Here is a 24,154-nt window from a genome sequence, read left to right as displayed (position 1 = left end):
CCTGTAACTATACTCGCAAATGTAATTAAACCGACAGGTGCATGCAGTCAATCAAAACGTATGTTTTCTATGTCTGCCGCTTTGGCACAGTTTGTGTCACTTTTGTTATTATTATAGATTTAGTCAGTAAATGTAGCTTTAAAATTAGGTCTCTTAAAAAGACAGAACAACAAACCCTCTAAACCGATTATAAGTTGCTCAAAGGGTAAGCACTGAAGGTAATCATGAACATGGCTAGAATAGTAAATAATTCACCGTTTAGTTTGTATTTACCTCCATAACTGGCTGCAGTTGCTGCCCTGAGTTTTCGTTTTTGCCTAAACACGTTTGAAAATAAAAATGCACATACAACATTTATCTGAATTAAATAACAAAAAAATGAAGAAAAACTAAAGAGGTGGCGAGTTTGCTATTCTATTTCTTTAAAATTGCCTCCGCCAAGATAGGGTGAAGGCATTAAGGTAAGGCTGGTTCTATAAATATCTGTTATCATCAACAGCAACAACAACTGAAAGTTAACTCCAAAAACAAGGGAACATTGGTTGAGGACGTACCTTTTCCTCAGCTTAAATATCACACAACAGAATATCAAAATAATCAAGAAGAGAAGGATTCCCAGGCCGATCACCACAGCTAACACCACCGGAAACTCGTCTTCTTTTTCCTCCGGAACGTGAGCCTTGTGATAAGGAAAAGACAAAAACTTTCAAAACGCATTTTAAAGATTAATGACAACTAAAGTGTGTTGCTTTTATTAAGTTGACCTAAAGTTTCGTCGTATTTTAAGGTTATTTTCCTGTTTTGTGTCTCTTAACATATTATGATTTCTTTAATAAAAAAAGACCTGTATTGGAAGTACTTTGCACTGATTCAGTCGTCCTGTTTCAACACGGTTTTATCACCATCACCATTATCATCATCATCATCATCATTTACCATCACCATTGTCGTCGTCATATTCGGCGTCATTAACGAAATCGTCATCATCCTCGTCATTCAGTGTAGACACGGTCATCGTCTTCGCCTTCATTATCATTCCCTTATCATTCATCTCATAAGAAATTTTTTTAAGCATGTGTTGGGTAAAGCTTTAAGTTCATCTTATGGTGAAAACCACTATAAATTGAATTTACCTTTACTTCTTTAATTTTCCATTCCTGGAAAAACGGAAGACGCTTGTCGTAGTTGTTATCGATTTTTCTGTAAGAAATAAACATATTTTTAATTATTTCCTCAGTTCTTTGATAAGGGAAACTGCAGAACATGTTCCAAGCCGGGTATGGTACAGTATCTCGACGTGAAAAAAATTCTATTCAATGAAGTTCCATTTGTTTTGCAGTTTTTTGGCGAATGACTTGGTTTATGACCAGGTACAGAGATTTCCTGTTGAATTTGCGCCTTATAATTTTTTAAATTATTATTATTATTATTATTATTATTGAATCACTTATTGGCGGGTCAAATAACAAAATACATGGCTGTGAAGTTAGACCACAATGGCGCTAGATTGTCATTAATTGATTTTAACGATTGTCTAAAATGCGGGTAATTAACTGACTTCCATTTTTCAAAATTATAACTGGCTATTGCCTCACTCCAACCCCTGCCTTTTTACAACCCTCTTCAAAGAATAAGGAAAATCCTGCGAATAGATCAAATCACAATATAAATGGCTGTATAGAACCCAAACTTACTCGATGACAATATCCTTGTCAACCACTTTGTTTGTTTTCGGATCGACTGCATGAAACAACACTGCCGTCCTTTGGAAAAAGAGGGTAAACATGCAAAGAATCAGCAAATCTTATTTTCTGTAGGATAATAAAACATTCTACTGAGGCCTGCCCACCCCTTTGCCCGCCTTGTACGTCCGAGAAACAATATATACAGCTATTTCGAGAAAGGTTGTCGAAAAACGTGCACGCGACAATCCCGAAAGGTATTGTGGGTGGTTTTGAGTTCGCTGTTCTTCAAAGAAATTTGATAGAATGGCACGAGAGGCCATGGATATATGTTTGCGCTTGCTAAATGAAATCAACAAAAGTAGTTTTGACAGCCACAATGTCTGGAACAGCTACTGTGTATTGATCATATCCCATATTTCTCTTTCGGGATCGTCGCGTGCACATTTTTGCCGACAACCTTTCTCGAAATAGCTCTATACAGGATTATGCCCACGCTCCGAAGGCCTCTTATAAAGTAATGTCTGAGCACGAGGCCGAGGTTATTATTTTTGAGATAACCAAGGGTCACAATGTTATATCTGATTTAATTCACCTTTAAATTTTCATGGTTTTAGAACCAGCAGGCCTTTAGTGGAACAATAATTCTTTATTTAGAAGAATGACATCCTGTTCCACCTCAGTGACCTGCTCTTCCTTTTACTGAAAATGATAACCTGTTAAAAACAATGGAATTGTGCAAAAATTTGAGAGAGAAAAATAAAGGAAGAATTGTCACCTGTCATAGTCATATTTTCCATTTTCATCTTTGTAATAGTTTATGTCATCTATGTTGATAATGTAACCAGTGATATTCTCCAGAACCCTGAAAAGTAACAAACCATGACTCAAATCAGTGGTGTGAAGCGCCTTTAAGGGGCGGTCATTTCTTATCGCCTAATAGGGGGGGGGGGGGGGGGGGATTTTAGGGAGGATCAGTCGTAACTGAGACACCAACAGAGGGGATCGCAGAAAACTTTGGAAGGATTCAGAGGGGGGACCACTCAAATTTGCTTGGAAAATGAAGGCATGGCGGGGCGGGGGGAGGGGGGGAGGGATCGCGAAAGTCATCAAAAGTTATTAGGGGGGATCATTTCAGTAAAGTAACATTCAAAGGGGGGTCGGCTAAATTTCACCTTGCTTAGCCCCAAATCCTCCGTCTCCAGGCGATAAATAATGAGCGGTCCCTTAGAGTCTGATAATAAAGTCTTAACAGGATAAGAACCAGTTTTGATGAACCTACAAGTTTTTGTCAGAGAATATATTTTTCAGTGTTTGATGTGTAATACTTTTTCCTCCTTAAGTGTAGCGCCTGAACGTGTTTGGCAGGTTTTGGGTGAAAGTTCAGACGAATTGCAATACCTAGCCCTCCAGTTTGAGGGTTTAGTGATGGGATAATGTCCTATCTCCGTTAAAGGACATCATTAGAGAGGTTAAGCATCACGTTTACGTCACACGGCAAACGCGAATTTGTACTACGTGACCAAGTTTTCCCTTTACTAGTCATTAACTGTTCATTATTTCAACACATAAAGTAGTACTTTCACGCAATTTTTTTTCTAAAGAATTGTTTTAAGCCGTTTTCATCTGCTCATTTTCTATTTTGACAAATTCTCAACTTGAATCTGCCGTATAATTTTACTGAGACCAGACACAGTATTCAAAAGAGCTGGAGAAGTGCGGGGGACTTGTGCCCAATTAAATAGAGAGTAAGGAGGCAAGGTAAGGTAAGGATAATAATGTCTAATCAAAGTTACCGTTTCAACTCATCTTGATTTTCACGAACGAAATCTGGTGATCTCCCTGAGATAATGACAGCTCTCTGGACGTCAGTTAACACATATATCTACAAACAAGCGGAAGATCAATAATGTACAGTAAATTATTTTGTACACCATGAGTTCAACTGGCTTGAAACTGTACAAAAAAATCGTGGAAACATTTAACCTACCTTAACTTCTGCGGTATCATTTAGATACGGTTCTTCACCAAAGCGATCCTTGGCGATGACATCAACGGAAAATTCCTTCCCAAACTGCCCCGCGTAGGATACTTTGGCTTTGATCCAACCAGTCTCACGGTCCATACTGAATGCTGTGCTGTCCTTTGTGTTCAGTAGCTCATAAGCAATACGGCTGTTGTTTCCCTCGTCAGAATCCGTCGCCTAATTATTAAAGAAAACGTCGATTCACTAGTTTCCCTAACCTAAGTAATAACTAATTCCCTTTTAGACAGTGCACTTTGAGTCTGCTACACCGGACATATGGGTGCGCCTGACTTGAAACAGTGATCGACAAGTGAATCGAATATATTTTTTGTTTAAATTGAACCGAGGCAAATCCTGTAGTACCATAAAAGAATAGCTTGAATTTGTCAAATCGTAACTGAAAGCAAGTTTAAAAGAGCTTTGTCATGAAATTATCAACATTCAGCAGTGGCCATACGTGTGAAACATATAAAACAACTGCTTAGAACGTGGAAAGAAGGTATGGATATAACTCGACAAATATAACGAATGAAAAACAAATAGACAAAATTTTAAGAAGATTAAAACAGATTTCACTTGTATTTTTTTAAAAAAGTGTTCTCCTGACGGTTTTTCTATGTTCATTTTTGTTGTTTGCAAGGGTTGAAGGAAACATCTTTGTCTAGACCATGAGGTTGTGATTTTGTCATTCACACTGCTTAGTTAGTTTCATAGCGAATAAGACCTGTTATCTAATATATAGTTAACATTATAAACAAAATGAACAAGCCAGCCCTGACAGCCCCTTTAACTGCTTATTTTAAAAAAAATATCGTGGCGGTGCTCCTTACAAAAACTTGAAGAATGTTACTTCCGTGTTGTGCATCCTCGGAAACTCCTAAAAGGTAATACATGAATAACAGTGAGCGTGTTAAAAAAAGGTATAAAGCAAAGCACACATTTTTACTGAGTGCAAGAATTTAAACAAAAAAAAGCTTTTACCTCCAGTGTAAAGTATCTTTGAAAAATGTGGTCCATTATCGTTTTTATCTGCAATCTGTATGACAACCAACTGAACTCCAACGTCATCTGTTTTAAGAACAGGTATACCTCAGTAATACGTACCTTATATCTGGTAATTTCTAAATGTAAATGGTATAAAGAAAAAAAAAACACTCGATACTCAGACGATAATAGCGCAATAAAACATTCGTTGATCAGCGTAATTTAAAAACATTTTGGACGAAGTAATTAGACTTCGTCGCACATAGTGGACGCAGATATGCTAAGCATAACTAGGCAGCAAGCATGCTCCTTTCTTTTTTTTTCTTCAAAAAATAATTAAAGCCAGCGAATGCGATTGAAAAGGATCAAAGCATTTCGTTGGCGCTAGTACCAAGATGCATGTGTTTTCTTTGCCATTGGGGAACACTATAGGGTCAGTTCAGTAGATTGCTTTCTTTTTTGACACTAAAAGCCGATTAAAAATCTTTTCTGAAACCGATGTGTGCATATGATCCACATGGCAAACATTAAAGTAAGCAATACAAGGTATAATCAAAACATACTTGGTATTGTAGCGTTTGTTTGATTCGAACTTGCATCTGGGATAGCTCTCCTGTTTCTTGGCTGAAGAGTATTTGGATCAAGCTGTAAGTAAGAGAAAAAGAAATAACAACAACAAAAAAAAAACAAAACAAAAACGATGAGGCGTACTTCTCACAGCTAATGCAAAGAGCAATAGATATTGGTAGAAGTAGCAAAGCAAAACAACCGAATCTCAAAGCCGATACTGGATCCTATTAAGAAAGTGTTTACAAACCTTTACATTTGAGGACTTTATATACAAAAAGAACTGCGACTTGACCTCTCGATCCTGTTAAAATAGAATAGTTGAAAACCAGCAATTATTAGTTTGCTATCCTAGACTGATAACCGGAAAAAACTTAAGGTTGGTATGAATAAAGTCTTATAAAGTTATCTAGGATGCCACGAGTCCTCTGCTTCACTTAAAATGTAAGCACTTATAATAAATTACACTGAGAAAACTTAATTTGCTTCCTTAACTACATCCAAACAATTTATCCTCCAAAGTACTTACAATCGGGCCTGTCGTTCTCAGTACTCCTGAAGTCTCGTTTAGGACGAATACATTCTCGGTATTTCCTCCTGACAACAATAAATAGCTGTCTCTTAGATTAACAGATAAAACAGATTGTCCGGTCTCCAAGTAGGAGACATAAAAAACTGTCCTCTATTAGTAATTAAGTGCTAAATCCGTCTCCGTAACAATCTTACATGTAATAAGTTGGTTCATTAATCGTGTTAATTGATGAGTGGTTCCCATTGGACCAAACGTGCTAAATGACTCGTAAGCCTTGTTAACCCAGTTTAAACTTGGCTTACCAAGCTTCTTAACATGATGGTATGGTTTACGTTTACCTTGGATGTAATAGAATATTGGACCGTCCTGGTCTGCATCAAAGGCTGCTATGGTCCCTACTTCTGCCCCAGCAGCAAGATTCTCGCCAACCGATAGCGTCACTTGACGCTGAAAATAGTTATAAAGCTTAACAGTATAATTTTTAATCCATTGGTAATGTTACTGATTTAGACAAAAATGCAAAAAAGTATGCACAAGTTACTCAGGCAAAAAACCTTACGAATTAATTATAACGGTATTTCCTATTAGCGGCGTTCGCTAACTCCATTACTAGGTCTTCTTACCTGCGTGACAAGCCTTGAAAGGGCAGGGGAATGGGGGAAAAGGGAGAGGGACTGAGGAGAGAGGGAAAAGGACCCTTTCCCGTTTGCCTTTCGCCCTCTTGTTCCCCTCGCCTCCCCTCCCCTTCTTTCAGCATGCCTTGCAAGCCATAGGTCTTCCAGTTTAATTACTTGGATTTTTATTTCGGTTGCATACTGGTACGTGTGCGCGCGCAATTCAATTTTGGGCGCGTGCATTATTTATTTATTTAAATTGCGTGTACATTTAGTTCGTTTAATAACGTCTTAGTTTTGCTTTGCGTTATTTTCCTCACTTATATGTGTTGTCCGCGACTGTGCTCACACGGTGGGTGGCTCCTCCTAAAATGTTCTGCAATTGGTATAGGATTTAATGGAGCCGAAACCAATTGTGGAATTGCACGCATTTTAGGCATCCTACTGATGAACAGTTTGGACACGTAGATATATTTTTTACCAACTACTGTAAATTGCAGTCTGTCTACTTTGAATTTGAATTTGAATACATACCTCAACGAAGATTGGACTGTTGTCATTGATATTCTTCAAGGCAACAGTTATTGTTTTCTCGCTTGACAATGATGGACTTCCCAGGTCTTGAGCTTTTATTGTAAGCTGTTGATCAAGACAATTATACTTCGAATAAGAGAGACTGACGTTCACTTATTCTTTTAGCTGGGAATTAAATGCTTGTTGGTAAGACTAACCAAAATAAAAATTAAAGCCGTCCGTAATGGTATCTGTTCGCTAGAACAGTAAAATCATTATATAATCCTTTTCATCCTTTGTTTTAGTTTCCTGGTGAGTAATCATTTCAAGGTCACTTATTAAACTGCTCAAAAAAAAAAAGAGTTCAAAAAGTCATCTAGAGTCTCTAGGGACATTTTCAGGCTTTGGAGGTAGACTCTTCTCAAAATAATAAAAAAAAAAAGACTTGAAAGAGTGCAAGAGAATTGCTATCTCTCCCATCGCAGTAAAAAACGAGCCCTTTCTAGTTACATAGTTCAGCCATGGCTGTCTATGGGATGAAAAAAAATGAGAATTAAGTATTCATAACGTGTGTTAAGGTATACTTTTTATCAACAAATAACAAAACGTTTTGAAAGGATTGATATTATCAGCGGCGTTCTGTGCGTCGTATGAGGATCACGAAAATCATATGACGGTCGTTTGAGATAATTACGCACCTTGTATAAGTTTGGTGCTTGATCGTAATCAAGTTCCTTTAATGTTAGCAAGTCACCGCTGGTTTCATTGAGTTCAAACATTCCATCGTCATTCCCACTAATGATTGTAAACTTTATCTGGGCGTTAGTGCCAGTGTCTTTATCGGTGGCATTGATCGATGTGATCCTAGTTCCAATTGTCGCATTCTGTGAAAAAACGTCAAACGTCATGGTAAATTATTGACATCTAGTGTTAGGTACTCCGGTCTTTAATATGGCTGGTTTCCCTCATTGGCATATGAGATTAATCTGCTGCACAACCCTGTTTTTTGTCAGACACACCATAGCTCGCTGCTATAGCACCAAGCGCATATTAAATAAGTACTGTAGTTTCGATTCCTTAATCTACCGGTGGTCAGCTCGAAAGCTATGCTCCTTTGACCACCATACACATCTCTCAAAGCCAGTCTATCTTTCCTCTTTTATTTGTTATTTTATTTCAATGTTACTTTCTAATCAATGTAAATATAATATTATTAAATGTGAATGAAAAAAGCTGAACTCAACTGAACTGAACTCGGTTTATAGCAATGTTGTACATCGAATTTTGTCCCTCTTTACGAGCTTTGTCATTTTCTAGGTTAAGTTAGTCAAATTGGTCTGGGGATTATAATGAATGATTAATTGATGAATGAGTGAACGAGCGAAAAAAAGAATGAATGGATGAATGAATGGAAAGAAAGGTCGTTCACTGAAATGGAAGACAGAAGACTGTACGTATTGAATGAAAATACGATGGATTTTTCAGGACTTTTTCGCTCTGTAAGTTTGAGTGACTAATGTCCCTGAGACCAACGCCGTGTACGTTAAACAAAGTAAACAAAAGAAAAATTAATAAAATGATAAATAAAAAAGTGATAAAGTTGTACCTCAGGTATGATAAATATTGTTTGTGTGTGAATTTCTGGAGTTTGATCATTTGCGTCTAGTATGGTGATATTGATGGTAGTATTACTGGACAACGGTGATTGTCCCTGGTCAGATGCAGACACTAAAAGACTGTAAAAGTCTTTTATCTCACGATCCAACGGTTTTGCTTTGGATAACTCTCCTGTGGCATTGCTTAGGATAAACATTCCTAACAAGGTAAAAATAAAATAAAATAAAGTCGAAGATCGGATGAATCGGTTGCTTCACCGTAATTTTTAGGGAGTTATTATAACTCCAAAAATGGAGTAAAAATTTTAGGTACAGGATAACCTCTTTTTGGGGGTTACTGTAACTCCTAATCTAACTCCGAATTTGGGGTCATTTTTACTCCTGAAAAAGAGACAGTTCTTTTTACTCCCAGTCTGGAGTTAAAATAACTCCGAAATGGGGTTATTTTTCCTCCTTACATGGTTTTTTTACTCTTTTTGGAGTTAATTTAACTCTGAAAGTGGAGTAAAAATATTAGGTATAGGATAACTCCATTTTGCCGGTTATTTGAACTCCTCAATATCTGGGGTCACTGTTGCTCCTGAAAAAGAGTTGTTTAAACTCTTTTTTGGAGTTACAATAACTCCCCAAAAAATAGCTCCACTGTAAGGAGTTAAATTAGCCCCACTAGAGGGGTTATCATAACTCCTTGGAAATTACTGTGTTGTTAAAGCATATAAGAAGAAAAATCAAACTGAGTAACTTTATTCGACGTTTTGATGTATCTGATATCATTGTCAAAAATAGAAACTGTTAAGTGTCAAAGTTTTTAAAAGAGTTGAGATCTCATTTCATTAGATGACATTCGTGTATGCTTAATTATTATACAGATGTCGAAAATAGCTTTGCGTGAGGCACTTTTTCTTTTAAATGCGACTGAAGTAATGCGACCCAAAAAAATGTAATAATAAGTCTTGATTCACAGTTTATGACAAGGAATTTTAATGTTCAAGAGAGAAAACCAAATCCAACTTACCTTCTTCATTGCCTTTGATAATTGTATAGATAACCTTAGCGTTATCTCCTTGGTCTTCGTCTTTTGCAGAAACTGTTAACAATACTTTATCTTCTGCATCGCCAAGAGCTCTGGTGTCCTCCACCACAGATTTCACATAGAACGGGGGCTCAAACGTTGGGGTAAAATCATTGACGTCCAGAACCGTAACGGTAAGCTGCAAGAAAAGTAAAAGTGATATATACTATTATAGAATTTTGATTATGTCATTCAGTTATTTCACCTTATTTGTATTATACCTTCGATGTAGCCTTATTAGGGAAGTATAATGGGGAAACTTCAGTACGCAAACTTTCCCAAATTCACTCTTCCCCCTCTGCCAGATCGTTTTCACGCGGACATAGGGAGACAATACACCTCTTTCTTGGACGTAGGGTTATGTTCTTCAGCAAGCAACTCTAGGTCTTTGCGCGTTCGTGAGAGGCACAATCCTGAGGGGAAATATCTGCACATTTTTTTTGAACAATTTCTTGAAAACAGTTAAGGTAAAGACACATAGCTTTACGCTGCTGCACTTTTGCTAGCTATAGCTTATTTTCCTTCAGTTTTCTATGACATTTTTCAACGCAAATCAAGAGTCTAGTTTTGGTGACAAATGTACAATCTTAGTTGCCCTAGCATTATAAAAATTGCGAAGAGAATTTTTACAATTCTAATGCTTACAACAACCGTCGACTTTTGCTCTGTTCCATTCACTCGGCTAATCGCCGCTACTGTCAATGGATACACTGCAACCTTTTCACGATCTAGGGAAGCTCCTGTCCAGTTGAGATAAACTGTGCCATTTAACTCTCCAATGACAAACAATCTCTTGTCATTTCCTCCTTCGATTCTATAATAAATTGTCTTGTGCTCTTCTGCTGCGTCAAGATCTGACGCGTTCACTTGAGAAACAAACGCGCCTGCAGTTGCGTTCTCAAATATGCTAGCGGAGTATTCGTTTTTGTGGAAGACGGGTGCGTTATCATCTACGTCGCTGACGGTTACCAGGAGATACGCATAACCAGTGAGAGTTGGACTACCAAGGTCACGTGCCGCGATGGTGATATTGTAGAAGGCTTTCGTTTCATGATCCAGCTTCTGCCTCAGTGTAATGACACCCGAAATTGCTGACGTAAATAAAACAGACAATTTTAACACTTTATTTTTACCGTTTGATTTACTATAAAAAATTGATTACGAAAAAAATATTTTAATGCATCCAACCATTTATATAACTAAATCAACAGTCACAGGTTTATTCTGACTATGGCAGAACCCTCCAGCCGGACAGAAAAAAAGGTCAGGCAGTTAGACTCATTCTTAGGCTAAGAAAACAGCAGACATTTCGCGACACCACCACTGGTTTCCCTGCCAAATTACGTCTGCGGAACGACTCTAGAAATTCCATAGTGATGACGTTTCACTGTGACCCATTTAAGTGCTTCTGATTGGTCGTGCGGCGAGGGAAATCTGCTTTAACCAATCAGAGCTTTTCTCAGATCTGGGTTGTGACAAGTCATCCGTTCAGAATTTCTGCGCCCGTTTCCCAGACGTCATTTCGCGGGGAAGCCAGAGGTGGCTTTGAGAAATGTAGGTAGTTTCTCAGGCTCATTCATTCTGAGAAAAATCTTGCCCTGAAAAATCTTAATACAGTCACTCTTAAATACCTCGGAAGATCTCTTCCCCCTTTGGAGTATTTTGAAATCATGCAATCAAGAAGAGGGCACAAAATGTCTCTGCTCATTGAAAGAGCTTTAACGGATGCTAAAAATAGTTTTTGCGGAACCCCTTTTATGACCAAAACGTGACTAAATTTCGGAACAAATTATATGAACCTATAGAAAAAGAACTGACTGAGGCAAGAGAGCATAATGAGAGAGAATCTTAGGGTATTGGCCGGGATACGATATGTGAATTTCACTAATAAGTTATTTTTAGAGGTTTCAATTAAACCGAAGACTAATTCCTGAGACGTCCGCTAATTTTAATCGATACGCCACTTCAATATTTCCCATAATGCACTTTATTTACCCCCCAAAATTTTGCGTAACTTTTGTGTTTCATTTCTCCTGGGTATTACAGCCGTCCCAAGCGAAATTGAAAACAATGCCTCTGAAAAATTTTTGGGGGCAAATAAGGTGCATTATGGGAAATGTGCAAGTGGCGTATTGGTTGGAAAACCCACGCGCTACTGCCTCAAATAAAAGAAAGCAATACAGAATGTTGTAATGGCGACTGTTGAATTCTCTCTTGACAACACTGAATTAAATTTTTACGGATCTCTCTAGAAACCAACTTCCGATTAATTTCAGACGTTTAATTGGCCTAAAAATAAATCGAGAGCCGGACTGGAATTTTTTCCTCTCTGTCGCATTATTCGAATTCTCTCATGATTTTTAAAATATTTAGTATTAATTTTTAAAAGGATTCAAGTAAAGGAAATTTATTTACCATCTATACTGAAATGATCATCGGCATCTCCATATGCAATACTATATCGAAATTGACCATTCGCTGCTGCATCGGGATCTTTTGCCGAGACGGTTTGCACCTGAAAAAAGAAAACAAATTTTGTCATAAAACAAATGATCAATAAAATATTACAAGCCTCAGTCTTTTTTGGAACATTCTATAGAAATAGCAATCAAAATACACCACAAATGTACGCCAGCAATCGATGAGGGGATCGGTGCTACCTAAAATATTTTCTTTACAAGACTGTCATACCGTGGTTCTAAGGAATATGCTTTCCGGTAATGTAACATTGTAAATGACTTTCTCAAATGTGGGTGCATTATCGTTGACATCATCGATGATAACTTGTACTGATGATTTGCTTTCCAGCGAAGGACTTCCGTGATCACGTGCCTAGAAAGAAATGAATATGAAAAAATTCGGGTTGATGAAAGAAGTACATATCAGAAAAAAAGACTGCAAAACGTTTTACAGATTATTAACATTTTTTATACCTTTTTTAGTCTTTAGTTTAACCCTATTCAGGCAGTTAGGGAATGCTTTAGTTACTGGAGTACTTAATAAGTTTCTTTGTTATAAAGAGATCCTTCCACGGTATTTTAACGTTTGACATCGACCTGATCTAATGAACATCTATCGACACCGCTGATAAAAGAGCCCAGAAAATAGTAAATAAAACAGCCAAATTTGAGAGTGATTTAAATAATGACTTGGAGGTAGCACATCCACTAAGTGGTTCTTCGTCTACTTGATTGGTTTTTGAGGAGAGGGGAAAACCGTAATACCCGGAGAAAAACCTCTCGGAGGAAAGGAGAGAACCAACAACAAACTCAACTCACATATGGCGCTGACGCCAGGATTTGAACCCGGGCCACATTGGTGGGAAGCGAGCTCTCTCACCACTGCGCCATCCCTTGCTCCCCAAGGAAGCAAGGGATGGCTGGATTATCAATAAAGTTCGAAGGTACAGCTCCACGAAGTCGCAAAATTTTACGGACGTTGATTGGATGGTGAAGACACCAACTTGCTCTTCAACGTACAAAACGTCTATAAAATTTCGCGACTCTGGGCAGCTACTTTTTCGCCCGCTTCAAGACAGATGATTTTCAAATTTGGCAAGTTTACTAAATTTTACGACGGATTTTCCTCAAATGATCCCCATCAAGGTGAAGGGTCAGGAGGGTCGATCTTTTCCTTGATAAAGCCTCTTGTATACAAAAGTTAGCTTTTATTCTTACAATAATCACAAATGTAAAATTCGTGTTTGTCTCTCGGTCCAGCTTTCCCGTTGTTCTGAGACTACCTGTTGTTTCGTTTACTCCGAGGGGAAGACCTAAGAATTAAAAAAAAAAGAGTCAGTGATCAGATACGGACACAAAGAAAGGTTGAAAGTTATAAAAATGACATCACTCACTTGAATTGTCTGCATTAATAATAAACGATATTAGTTCGTTTATCCCTTCGTCGTTATCTGAAGCGGACACCGTTCCCACGAGATGATCAATATTGACATCTTCAGAAACATGAAAAGTGTAACTTGATTGGGAAAATACTGGTGAATGGTCGTTATCATCCAATACAGTAACAATAACCTGCAAAGGGATAAATCGATATAAAGAATGACTTATTGATATTAATTAATCAAGTAGTGAATCATTCATTCATCTATTCATCCATCCATCCATTCATTACTTCACTCCTTCCTTTATTCTTTCACTCATTATACTTCGTTCGTTCGTTAGTTTATATTCATTCATACCTGCAGTTACGCATTCATTTAATTAAAACCAATTATCTTATTTTTTGTTTATTTCAAAACACCCAGAATTGCATGTAGGATATCCAGTCGAACCTGTGCTGTTCCCTGCCGGCTTCTTATTGCGTCATCAGCGGCCAAGACTGTCATGGTGTACGTTTCGGCACCAGCTTGCTCTCGGTCTAACACGACAGCAGTGGTTATGTTGCCCTTGAGAATAAAACAAACAGACAGCTGTGAGCAAACGAAGATAAAAGCGAAACAAGGTTAAAACTATCATATTAATTCATGGGCGAAGACATAACCCACATAATAAACACAGAAAGACACGTCCGTAGGCTATATTAATAGACTCTTTTTTTATTTCTACTAATATAGGTCCTTCATTACGTGTAGGCGAATGGCATCACCCATATTGAAAAAGTTCGACAAAACGTTACCCTTGAAACCCTCAATTAATGAACTTGAAGAGAAGTGAAATATACTGTAGGCTTTCTGTAGACGCTTCATAATTCTAAAACGTACCGTGTCTTGGTGGATATTGAAACGGAAGTTCCCTCCCTGTAGTCCATAAGAGAGGCGGGCATTGGAGCCTATATCATCATCCGTTGCCGTAACAACCAGAATAGGCGTTCCTATTGGCTGATTTTCCATGACATAAGCACGGTATTCAGACTTATTGAACTGTGGGCTATTATCGTTGATATCAACCAAGACGAGAGATACGTTAATCTCGGAAGACATCGATGGCGATCCCATGTCAGCTGCACGAACCGTGAAGTTGAAATACGACGATATCTCCCGATCAAGTAAGCTATCAGCCTGAGAAACAAGGCCACTGATGGGGTTTATTTTAACGTAGTTGGTCGCATTACCAACAATGCTGAATCGTATGTTGGCGTTTATGCCAGAATCAGCGTCGCTTGCACTAATTATAAGAATACTTGTGTCTTTAGGAGATTCTTCACGGTAATCTTGAACGTAATCAGGACTAGAAAACACTGGAGCGTGATCATTAACATCATCAACCTTGATAATAACTTTCACTTTTTCCGATGTCATGTTGACGCTATCCGAAGCCGTCACGTATATTATGTGTTCAGTCATGTTTTCTCTGTCGAGGGAATTAGCAGTCGATATTACACCATTGGTTCGGTTAATGTGAAAAAACCCACTGGAAACACTTTCCTCAATTGAATACGTTATGGTATCACCGATATCTCTATCTAGTGCTTGGACCCGAGTGACAGTTGTTCCTATAGACGCATTTTCCGCCACACTATATGTGAGCACGTCGCTTTCAAAGTAAGGTTTCTCATCGATGACGTCAGTAACGGATATATTGATTTGACAACGTCCTTCTGGCGCGTTTTCTCCAATGTTAGCTGCTGTTACGTAAAGTATATAGGAGCTTTTGAATTCTCGATCCAGGTTAGAGTCCAGTATTATATCACCTAAAAACAAAACGCAATGCAATTCACCGTTGGACACAATTGCACTTGTTTTGTATCGGACTTAACATATACAAAATTAGTAGGGGAGAAAACAGACAGATAACATCAAATGTTGTGCTGATGACTTGGATGTATTTTGGTAAGCTGTTCCTTAGAGTTCTGAACGTTTTGAACTTACCGATATAACAAACACCCGAAAGAGTATTTTAAAGGTTTACAAACACTTCGGAGTTGACACAGTATCTGATCCTTTTTATTGACTCCCGCACCAAGAATGGTGTGAACATCAAATACAAGAAAAATCCTGTTAATGTTCATTCTGTAAAGCAAATGGTACCATGCAAGAGCGCTGCCGGAAAGAGTTTATTTGAAGGATCATGCAATAAGTTTGAGATATATGTTCAGAACTGCACGCATCATCTCGTACTGTTTGCCAATCCTCTGACCATTTTTTGGCCAGATTTGCCGTTTGCGCCGTTGCTTGCATTTCTGGGCATAAGGGAAGAACGGAGGGTGGGGCTCAAGGCTTAGAGGCACTAGGTTGCGTCTTTTTTGTCAAACAGGCTTGATAACACTCTTTTTTGTTCGATCACATCCAACGTTATATACAATGGAACTAAATTCTATTGACCAACCTGTGGCTCTGTTGATATAAAACTTAGCATCCGCTCCAGTAGAGGTGTAGGTGATCTCCTTATTTAAAACCAAAGAGTCCAGGTCCGTGGCTGTTACCCTCCGGACCGTGGTGCCACGAACAGCGTCCTCGGATACATTGGCGTAATACACTTGCTCACTGAACCGGGGAAGCTCATCGTTGACATCTGTTATCCTGATTACCAGTGGGACAGTAGATGTTTTGTTGCCTCCATCTTTAGCCCTTATTGTTAAGTAATAAGTGCCGTTTGTTTCTCGGTCAAGAGAGTTGTTATAGCTTGAGGTTATAACTGCCGTTGTTGAGTTGATTTCGAAAAGATCGGATCCAGGACCTGTGCAAAAGGAAATAGAATAAACCACTGCTAGGTTGTAACCAGCGGTAAAACCCCGCGAGTAAGAATCCAGGTTCTTGGTCGCGGGGTTTTACTGTAGTGAACACGTTGAAAAGAAAGCGCGAGATCGATGAACGTTAACTCGTATAATTGACAGGTAGTCAATAGCGTTTCGTTGGACTGAGAATACTCGCATTAAAAAGAACGAAAGACCAGGCAAGTAACTCTTCAGAGATCATATCAATACATGTACTCTCCACACCGTTTTCCATTCATTTCTTTTGACATATATGGGGATAATTTGTATAAAGATCAAGTCGCGTCATCTTTGGTGAAATAGCAGTTCCAACACAAATTTAAACGTGAAGACCTTGGTCACCTTTACTACTTGGTTTCAATAAACTGAAAAGTGTCAAGAAATCAATGAACCAAGCTTACCTTCTAGTGAAAATGTTATCTTAGCATTCATTCCTTGATCTGCGTCCGTAGCACTCACAGGTACCTTCTGCAATGAGTAGAACGTAACAACAAATTAAATTGCATCAGCTGTTCAACAAGTGAGCGGAGATGTATAGGCCCAGTGGCGGGGCTTTAGATTATATAAAAACGTTGTAATTGCATGTTAGGTTAATTTTATTAATCATTTTACTGAGGCTCTTCTCAGCCTCGCCCTCAGCATCCGGTACTTCAATAGTTATTTTTCCCAAAAAACCAGAAGCAAATTTGAGTTGCACGTTGATACATGTTGCAAGCATCATGTTGCATCACCACATTAAAGGGAAAGCAAGTAGAAACATTTCTTTCCATTTGTTAATTTTACTTCATAAACATTCTCGAGTTTTTGACACTAAGTCAGAACTAGATAGCCATCAGTTCGTTTCAAAAGGACCAGACTGTGATTTGTCAGGATAGGAACGATGTTAAGTTCGTCCTTTTAAAATTCCGCGCATTGTGATTTTCGTAAAAGTGTGCAAGCTCCAGTAAGAAGCTCGTAAACAGTTGTAGACAGCAGGTTCTGTCCAAACTTGACTTACTGGTGAAAAAACTTGCCTTTGAAATCGGAAGATTCCCTCGTAATGTGTTACTTACAGGTAGAACAGTCGTTCCTGCTATTGAGTTTTCTGCAATCTCTGCTTCATACGAAAGTTCTTGGAACAGTGGAGGATTGTCATTTTCATCAAGAACTTTGATTACCAGGTCTGCAAACGCCTGAGATAACAAATGATATTATGACGTATTTAACATTAACAATTTAGAATGTTATGATATATCGAAAACGTCAATTACGAAAAGAGTGATTTTAGATCTAATTCTCTATCTGATGGTATTGTGTGAAAATGGTATTGGGTGAAATAAAGAGTAGATTGAAATGATAAAAATAAAATCTCTTTTGATATTACATCAAGAAGTACTAAAAACTGAATAACTGGACAAAGGAATGAAAGACAATGATAAACAGGATGGCGAAGGCAAAGACGATATGATGTGTTGGTAAACTAGAGATTTTCGAAGAGGATGCATGTTAAACCACACCTTTCTGCTAGAGGGATGACCACCATCTTCCGCCTGAATAGTGAGCGAATATTCGCTAATCCTTTCCCTGTCAATTGAACCCTTAACAGAAACCATTCCAGTCTGATTGTCAACTTGAAAAACGCCTCCTGTATTTCCACCGGTGATCTTGTAAGTCACGTAACCATTTTCTCCTTGGTCCTGATCTTTTGCGTAAACTGTTGCAACACTCGTGCTCGTGTTGGAATTTTCCATCACGTTGGCAACGTACGATGACGTGTTGAAAACTGGGTCATTGTCATTAACGTCATCGATCATGATGGTAACAACAGTCTGAATGAAAAAAAGGAATATATGCATAAGCTAAATGCCTTTAGTTAGCAGCGTGCAATGCCAGTGGGCTTTATAAGCTCACTTATAAGGAAAGCTGGATATACTCGACTAGCGCCTGACTCAGCAATTAATCAGTATTGACTCATTTATGCATTATAGTGCTGTGCGTTGTTAGTATATTTCTCTACAGATCGATGAAAGAACTACAAGTTGCAATAGCTGCAATAGTGCTAGTCTTTGCAATTTGTTGCAATTTGTCGGCTTGGTTCAAAACTTACAGTATTAAACCTCCTTGGTTGCCCTTCATCTTTTGCCTCAACTGTCAGGTTAAACACAGATTTCACTTCCGCATCGAGTGCTTTCTTCACTAGGATATATCCATTTGGGGATATTTCAAACTGCCCTGTAGAATGATAGAATAACGGGGCTGAAGAGAAGTTTTTCACGATAGATCGAAAGTGTCCTTTATAAGGGAAATATATAAAACTAATCGGCTAGATGAATTAAAGCTGTCAAAGACCAGTTAGTAAGTTCTTTCCAACAGTCCATGTTCTCCGACACAAACGCCAAACTTATAGTCCCCCTTTATGCCAGATGTAAGAAATTATGTTTCTAAATTGTAGTTGTTTTTTTTTATATTTAAAGCTTCTGAAATTTAATAGAAAATTCACGTAACGTTATTAAATATATGAAGCTGACGTACAGCAGTAATAAGCATCCTAATCAGGGATTCCAGCTTGACATTTCATATGTCATACATTTTCAATAGTAACAGTTTTCGAAGCAGGGAGAACAATGGAACAACAATGGAAACTCATTCCAAAAAAACTGACAACGGGATATCCGAACTAATGGGTAACTTTTATTGTTGAAAACGTACATGTTGAGTAACAGTCGAAGCATGAAGTTTACGAGACTTGTGTTTTAAACTAGTTAAGATGGACACTATGATAGCAGGCCCTTACCATCTGAGTTTCCGTCCGTGATATTGTACACAACTTTGCCGGCAAAACTCAGATCCTTATCCGATGCGGATACCTGGATCACGTTACTTCCAGGTCGAGCGGCCTCGCTAATTTGTGTGTATTGGGGCTGATCAACAAACTGAGGAGTATTGTCATTGATGTCGTTAACTGTAACTGTGACCTGGAAAAATAAGGAAAATAAACATTCATTTTAAGAAAATAGAACGAATTAGTATAATTTATAAATTTTCGGAAAAAATATTACATCTTTTTCTGCTGATTATAACTGACTAACGTTGCATTTTTCACGATCCCCCCCCCCGAGTCACCCACTCGGGATTTTACTTTGTAAATTCTTTGAGTTATCACTATTAATATTGATATGTAGATTCAAGTCAATAGTTTTTACGGTACTGCCATTTATCTTACCCGTACGGTTGTTGATTTTCGTGTATTATTAGGTAAAGACTGGTCAGTGGCCGTGATGTCTAAAGAAAACACTCCCCTTCCTTCTGCATCTAAAGTCATCTCCGAGTTTTCCCTGTCCAAGACTTTCTTTACACTTAGTACGCCCTGAAACAATGGAAATAACAAATCAAACAAGGTGTAGTCAAAATACGCTACACAATTCTAATAAAGAAGAGTTTTGCACCCAATGCATATGATGTATGACTATATATAAAATATAAAGATTTAGGATTTCTAGCAAGACCAATTTTTCTCAAATTTGTTTTAAATGCTCGAGATGTAACGATAATCTTACTGCCATTCTGATCAAGTTTGATAACGTTTAAGTCGTGCGATGGCGGGAAAGAATTACGAAAGTGGCAAGAGGTACCCTACACTTTCCTAGCTTTTGTATAATTGCTTATTATTAAAAACTGAATCATTGGATAATGCAAATTCTAGCATTTTGATTGGCTTAGCCGTTATGGTATATGAGCTATTATACCATGCTCTCCATATATGGTCGGTGTACGCGTCAGTTTAAAATTGGAAGCTAGCTGAGATTTTTTTTCGCGAAGGATAGAACGGCGCCCGAAGCAAATCATTTTAATTCATTTCTTAGAATACTAGAAATGCAATTTCATCGAAAGAAAAAAGACTAAAACAAACAAAGAGCCACAAGAGCTTGTTTGAAAGTTTGTCGAAAAACACATGAAAACACATGGAACTAAAGTACCTTGACCAGCTACGAAAGAAGACAAGTGTTGTTTCTTCATGATCGCGAAGCCATTCGCCGATCGAGTCACTCGCCGATAGATAACTGCGGCTTGTTTGTCCGACATCAAGAATATAAATGACAAGTAACCAGCTACAAATACAGGCTATGCAGCCATTCACTAGAGCAATCGAGGCGGCAGTATAGCTTCTTTTCTCGCAGCCAAACCAGCTTGTGGCTTCAAACAACTTCATAACAAGCGACCGAGGTAATAGTTTTTCTAAGTTGTTCTTACTTTTATAACTGCACCGAAAATCCAAATTCACAGTAATTTCTGTCACTTAAAAATTCTTTTCCTTCACATTATCTGCCAGGTTTTTTAGCTGTTCTGCTGTGTAAAATCCGAGAATCCCGATGAGTTTTTTAAAAACTAATGTTCATCGCTACAATGTTTTGATTTTTCATTCATGCAGTCCAGGCGAGTCCGTTCGCGCGTTGACAGTTTTGATAGACGTGTGACATGTGAATAGCGGAAATCCCTTGTCTTTTCCGGTTTGTTCTAGTCGGAGAGATTCAACGACATTTTGTGGGCGTTTTTAATAAAACAATTATTCCGCTCGCGCTTGTTGGAAATGAGATGATAATAGCCAACTCGGCGCTACGCCCCTCGTTGGCTATCTATCATCTCATATCCAACGCGCCCTCGTGGAATAATTGTTAATTAGACCTATTTCATTTATTTATTTTTTCTTTTCCGTCCTCTTCGTCGTGGTTGCAGGAACTAGGGTTACCGCGCAAAACAGTTTTTGATGTGCAAAGATTTTTGTTGAAAAGGGGAAGATTTGATAGAAAACGCGTGACAAAAAAGGACGGCCGCAGGTACTCACAGAGAAGTTCATTATGGACTATAGCCTGCCCCACAGAGCCGAAATCCTTGCTCCGGGTTCCTACCTGTGTACCAGGATTTGAGTATGTGCTATGATTGGCCTGTTAAAAAAACCCTTTGTCGAACTGCCAATCCGGTTGAAGGGAAATTCGAAAATTGTTTCCGCAGTTCATTAAGTCCTTTGGGGGCTCAGAATAAAAAAATCGGCGCTGCTTAGCTTGGCAGACGTTTCTAACCGTGGTCAAATTTCGTCTGCAAGGCAAGTTATATAGACCAGGGTTCTGGCGAAAGTATCTAATAACTTAGTATGAAAACTGTACAAAACCCACCGTGGTAGAATCCACCTGGAAGTATCCATGGTTATCCCCTGCCATCGAGTACCTGATCTCGGCGTTTGAGCCAAAGTCCTTATCAGTTGCATTGATATCAATAACCACGGAATCTACACTGTCTGGACCCTCGTCAATAGACTTGATGTAAGTTGAAAGCGACTCGGAAGGGCTAGGTTCAAATTCAGGAGAATTGTCGTTAATGTCCAGGATGGTGACATGTAGCACTGTGGAATCCTGTGAAAAATATGGGTAATATTGAATCAGCCGCCTAGTGTTCTAGGGTTGCAATGATCAGGCATTACTTATCAATGGCAAAAATAGGAAGAATGAAGGAAGAAAGACTATCATAGCTCAGTCATGTTGCGGCAACTGACTGTACGATCGGAAGCGACGATCCCACGAAAGATTAGTGTGGTTCGGGAATATCCCTTCATACATATTAGAAATAGCATTGGTATTGCTTATCAAGTATTTGATTTACTTAGTTAAGTTGGTTTGAAGTATAAGTTGAAGAAGACAGTCACCATAAAAATAACAGCAAGCAGAGTCTTGTAGCCTCCCGTTATCAAACAGCTGCCTCAATGTAAAACGCATAGGACGACACTGATATTAATAGCTCTTTCCCTTAATTTATCGAGAAATTTGGTCATCTTAATGCAAGTGACGTTTCAAAATTATACTCACCCAAAGTGTTGGTTGTCCACCGTCTGTGACATTTATGGTAATATTGTAGCTGGAATGAAGCTCCCTATCCAGTCCTGTAGGTGAGATTTGTAGAACTCCTGTGTTGCTATTCAAGATGAACTGCCCATTATGCCCAGAAATCATGGCATAAGTCAGAATCTTATTACTGCCTTCATCCTTATCTGAAACTTGCAGTCTGTAAACAACTGTTCCACCTCCATCAGCCTGAAAAAAGTATCAAGTACTAGCTCTTAATCACGGTACCTGGGTAAAGCAAGAGAGGGGAGAGGGAATTGTCGCTTTCCCTAATCCCCCCCTTTTCGGTCGCTCTATTTTTTGCCCGCTCTATACAAGGTGAACACCTCGAGCAGGCGGCTAAGAATGGCTGTACTGTTGCAATATCTTTTGATCAGTTGTTAGGGTTAAAAAAAATTGTCCATTCCATTAACCTATTGAATGCCACTTTAAGGATCCTTCTTTTCAAGAATAGTGCTAACGCGAACTTGACATGAGCAATTTATTCGACCTTTCCTATTACTTGTTTTGCTTACTGCTGCTTCAAAGTTAAACTTAACTCTTTCTTTCACACCGGTAAAAAACGAAAAAAAAAAGAGTATGCTAATCACTGTTGTGTTAATCACGATTAACAATGAACCTTAAGAAGTATTCATTTATTGTCAGCACAATTGTCAAGCAGGCCAATGGCGCGGTCAAAGAAGACTCATCGCAAAAATACCCCGTACGACCGTCACTGTTATATCTGCACCAACATCAGCCCGTCATAAAAAGCATAATATTCATATTGTAATCATATTATAAACTTACCTCACTTATATTTGTGGTGATATAAGCACCACCGCTGATGACGGGTGGGTTGTCATTCTTATCCAATACGGTTACTGTCAAAATTGTTGTTGTGTTTCGACTAGGGATTCCATGGTCAAATGCCATTATCTGTATTCACCAGAACAGTCATTAACGTTTGCTCACATCAATTAACATAGCCAACAAAACGTTATTGGGACAAAGGAAGATTAGCGTATAGCAAAGATAAGAAAAAGGCCCTTTACAGAGGCTCAACCAGGGAATTGAAAATACATGAAGTGGTAAATTCTTGCTGTGCATTCGCCATTTGCACATCTGCCGCAAGACGATTTTTCCTCACCTCCTCCCCCAAATTATATAACATTTTTTAAAATTTGTCCTTGGTTTTACTGTCATCCCAAGAGAAATGAAGACATTATGCTCATGCAAAATTTTTAGAGGCAAAAAGTGTGCATTTTGGGAACTTGTGCGCAAGAGGCGAATTGTTGGATCGTGGTTTAAAATTGGCAACGCATAAACGATCTTACTGTTAATGAATAAGATGGGACGGTTTCTCGGTCCAGGATCTTTAACGTTGTGACAACTCCGCTGGCATTAACTGCGAACGTATTTCCAATATTTCCACTTGTTATATTAAAGGACACCTGAAAATGCCAAAACAGGAGACGATTATCATTAGTAGTATAGCAAGGGTGGATAACCTCGCTTTAGGCCATGAACACCTTAACACGAACTAACGCATTTCGTCGCGACCGTTGACTCAAAAGAAAAGACCTCATCGAAATAACTCCATTGCAAGGAGTGAGTAGTTTAATTGATTCGCTGTGACAAAAAAAATAGCGCGAGTTAACATGGGCGAGCGGAGTTATATAAAAAAAGTTAGATTACATGCGGGTAGGGAATTGGGTCGTTTATATGTTATTACCCTTCCGTTGTCTCCACTATCCAAATCTGATGCTGACACCTAGCAACAGAGGAAAAGAGAACACTGAATTTAGCTGGAATTTTATGTACCATTAATGTACCATTAATTCTCTGTATTCGGTAAGTAGAAGAAAAAATTGCTGTGAGGACATAGCCAGATAAAAAGAAAGCTGGGCTGAACTGACAGAATTTTTTTTACCATATCACTGTTCACCATCACTGAACATTACTTATGGAAACAGTTGATACATCCACGGTTTTTCAACTTTGAGTGAGACCAGTATGTGATT

At 38.4% G+C, this 24,154-nt stretch overlaps 1 protein-coding gene across 1 annotated transcript in view; it reads right to left on the bottom strand.

The window, feature by feature from the left end:
* LOC140945485 (protocadherin Fat 4-like) overlaps window positions 1-24,154 on the bottom strand; it is a 41,823-nt gene that overhangs the window by 5,788 nt on the left and 11,881 nt on the right. The window contains exons 14-49 of the mRNA XM_073394504.1: window positions 23,866-23,904; window positions 23,468-23,584; window positions 22,941-23,069; window positions 22,116-22,340; window positions 21,429-21,665; window positions 19,481-19,624; window positions 19,052-19,232; window positions 18,365-18,489; window positions 17,775-18,086; window positions 17,331-17,450; window positions 16,680-16,746; window positions 15,891-16,241; window positions 14,327-15,255; window positions 13,898-14,011; window positions 13,460-13,637; window positions 13,284-13,378; window positions 12,298-12,438; window positions 12,022-12,121; window positions 10,252-10,697; window positions 9,550-9,745; window positions 8,525-8,733; window positions 7,617-7,802; window positions 6,940-7,044; window positions 6,130-6,238; window positions 5,789-5,856; window positions 5,510-5,563; window positions 5,256-5,337; window positions 4,690-4,776; window positions 4,539-4,585; window positions 3,673-3,885; window positions 3,479-3,567; window positions 2,461-2,547; window positions 1,695-1,763; window positions 1,134-1,200; window positions 555-679; window positions 274-317 (exon numbers count right to left, since the gene is read on the bottom strand). Of these exons, the coding sequence (XP_073250605.1) occupies window positions 274-317; window positions 555-679; window positions 1,134-1,200; window positions 1,695-1,763; window positions 2,461-2,547; window positions 3,479-3,567; window positions 3,673-3,885; window positions 4,539-4,585; window positions 4,690-4,776; window positions 5,256-5,337; window positions 5,510-5,563; window positions 5,789-5,856; window positions 6,130-6,238; window positions 6,940-7,044; window positions 7,617-7,802; window positions 8,525-8,733; window positions 9,550-9,745; window positions 10,252-10,697; window positions 12,022-12,121; window positions 12,298-12,438; window positions 13,284-13,378; window positions 13,460-13,637; window positions 13,898-14,011; window positions 14,327-15,255; window positions 15,891-16,241; window positions 16,680-16,746; window positions 17,331-17,450; window positions 17,775-18,086; window positions 18,365-18,489; window positions 19,052-19,232; window positions 19,481-19,624; window positions 21,429-21,665; window positions 22,116-22,340; window positions 22,941-23,069; window positions 23,468-23,584; window positions 23,866-23,904 (5,887 nt within the window). The remainder of the gene's footprint in view (window positions 1-273; window positions 318-554; window positions 680-1,133; window positions 1,201-1,694; window positions 1,764-2,460; window positions 2,548-3,478; window positions 3,568-3,672; window positions 3,886-4,538; window positions 4,586-4,689; window positions 4,777-5,255; window positions 5,338-5,509; window positions 5,564-5,788; window positions 5,857-6,129; window positions 6,239-6,939; window positions 7,045-7,616; window positions 7,803-8,524; window positions 8,734-9,549; window positions 9,746-10,251; window positions 10,698-12,021; window positions 12,122-12,297; window positions 12,439-13,283; window positions 13,379-13,459; window positions 13,638-13,897; window positions 14,012-14,326; window positions 15,256-15,890; window positions 16,242-16,679; window positions 16,747-17,330; window positions 17,451-17,774; window positions 18,087-18,364; window positions 18,490-19,051; window positions 19,233-19,480; window positions 19,625-21,428; window positions 21,666-22,115; window positions 22,341-22,940; window positions 23,070-23,467; window positions 23,585-23,865; window positions 23,905-24,154) is intronic.

This window comes from Porites lutea, chromosome 8 (assembly GCF_958299795.1).
Source record: "Porites lutea chromosome 8, jaPorLute2.1, whole genome shotgun sequence".
NCBI lineage: Eukaryota > Metazoa > Cnidaria > Anthozoa > Scleractinia > Poritidae > Porites > Porites lutea.
The sequence above is the reverse complement of the archived record's forward strand: the minus strand, read 5'-3'. Positions and strand labels throughout refer to the sequence as shown.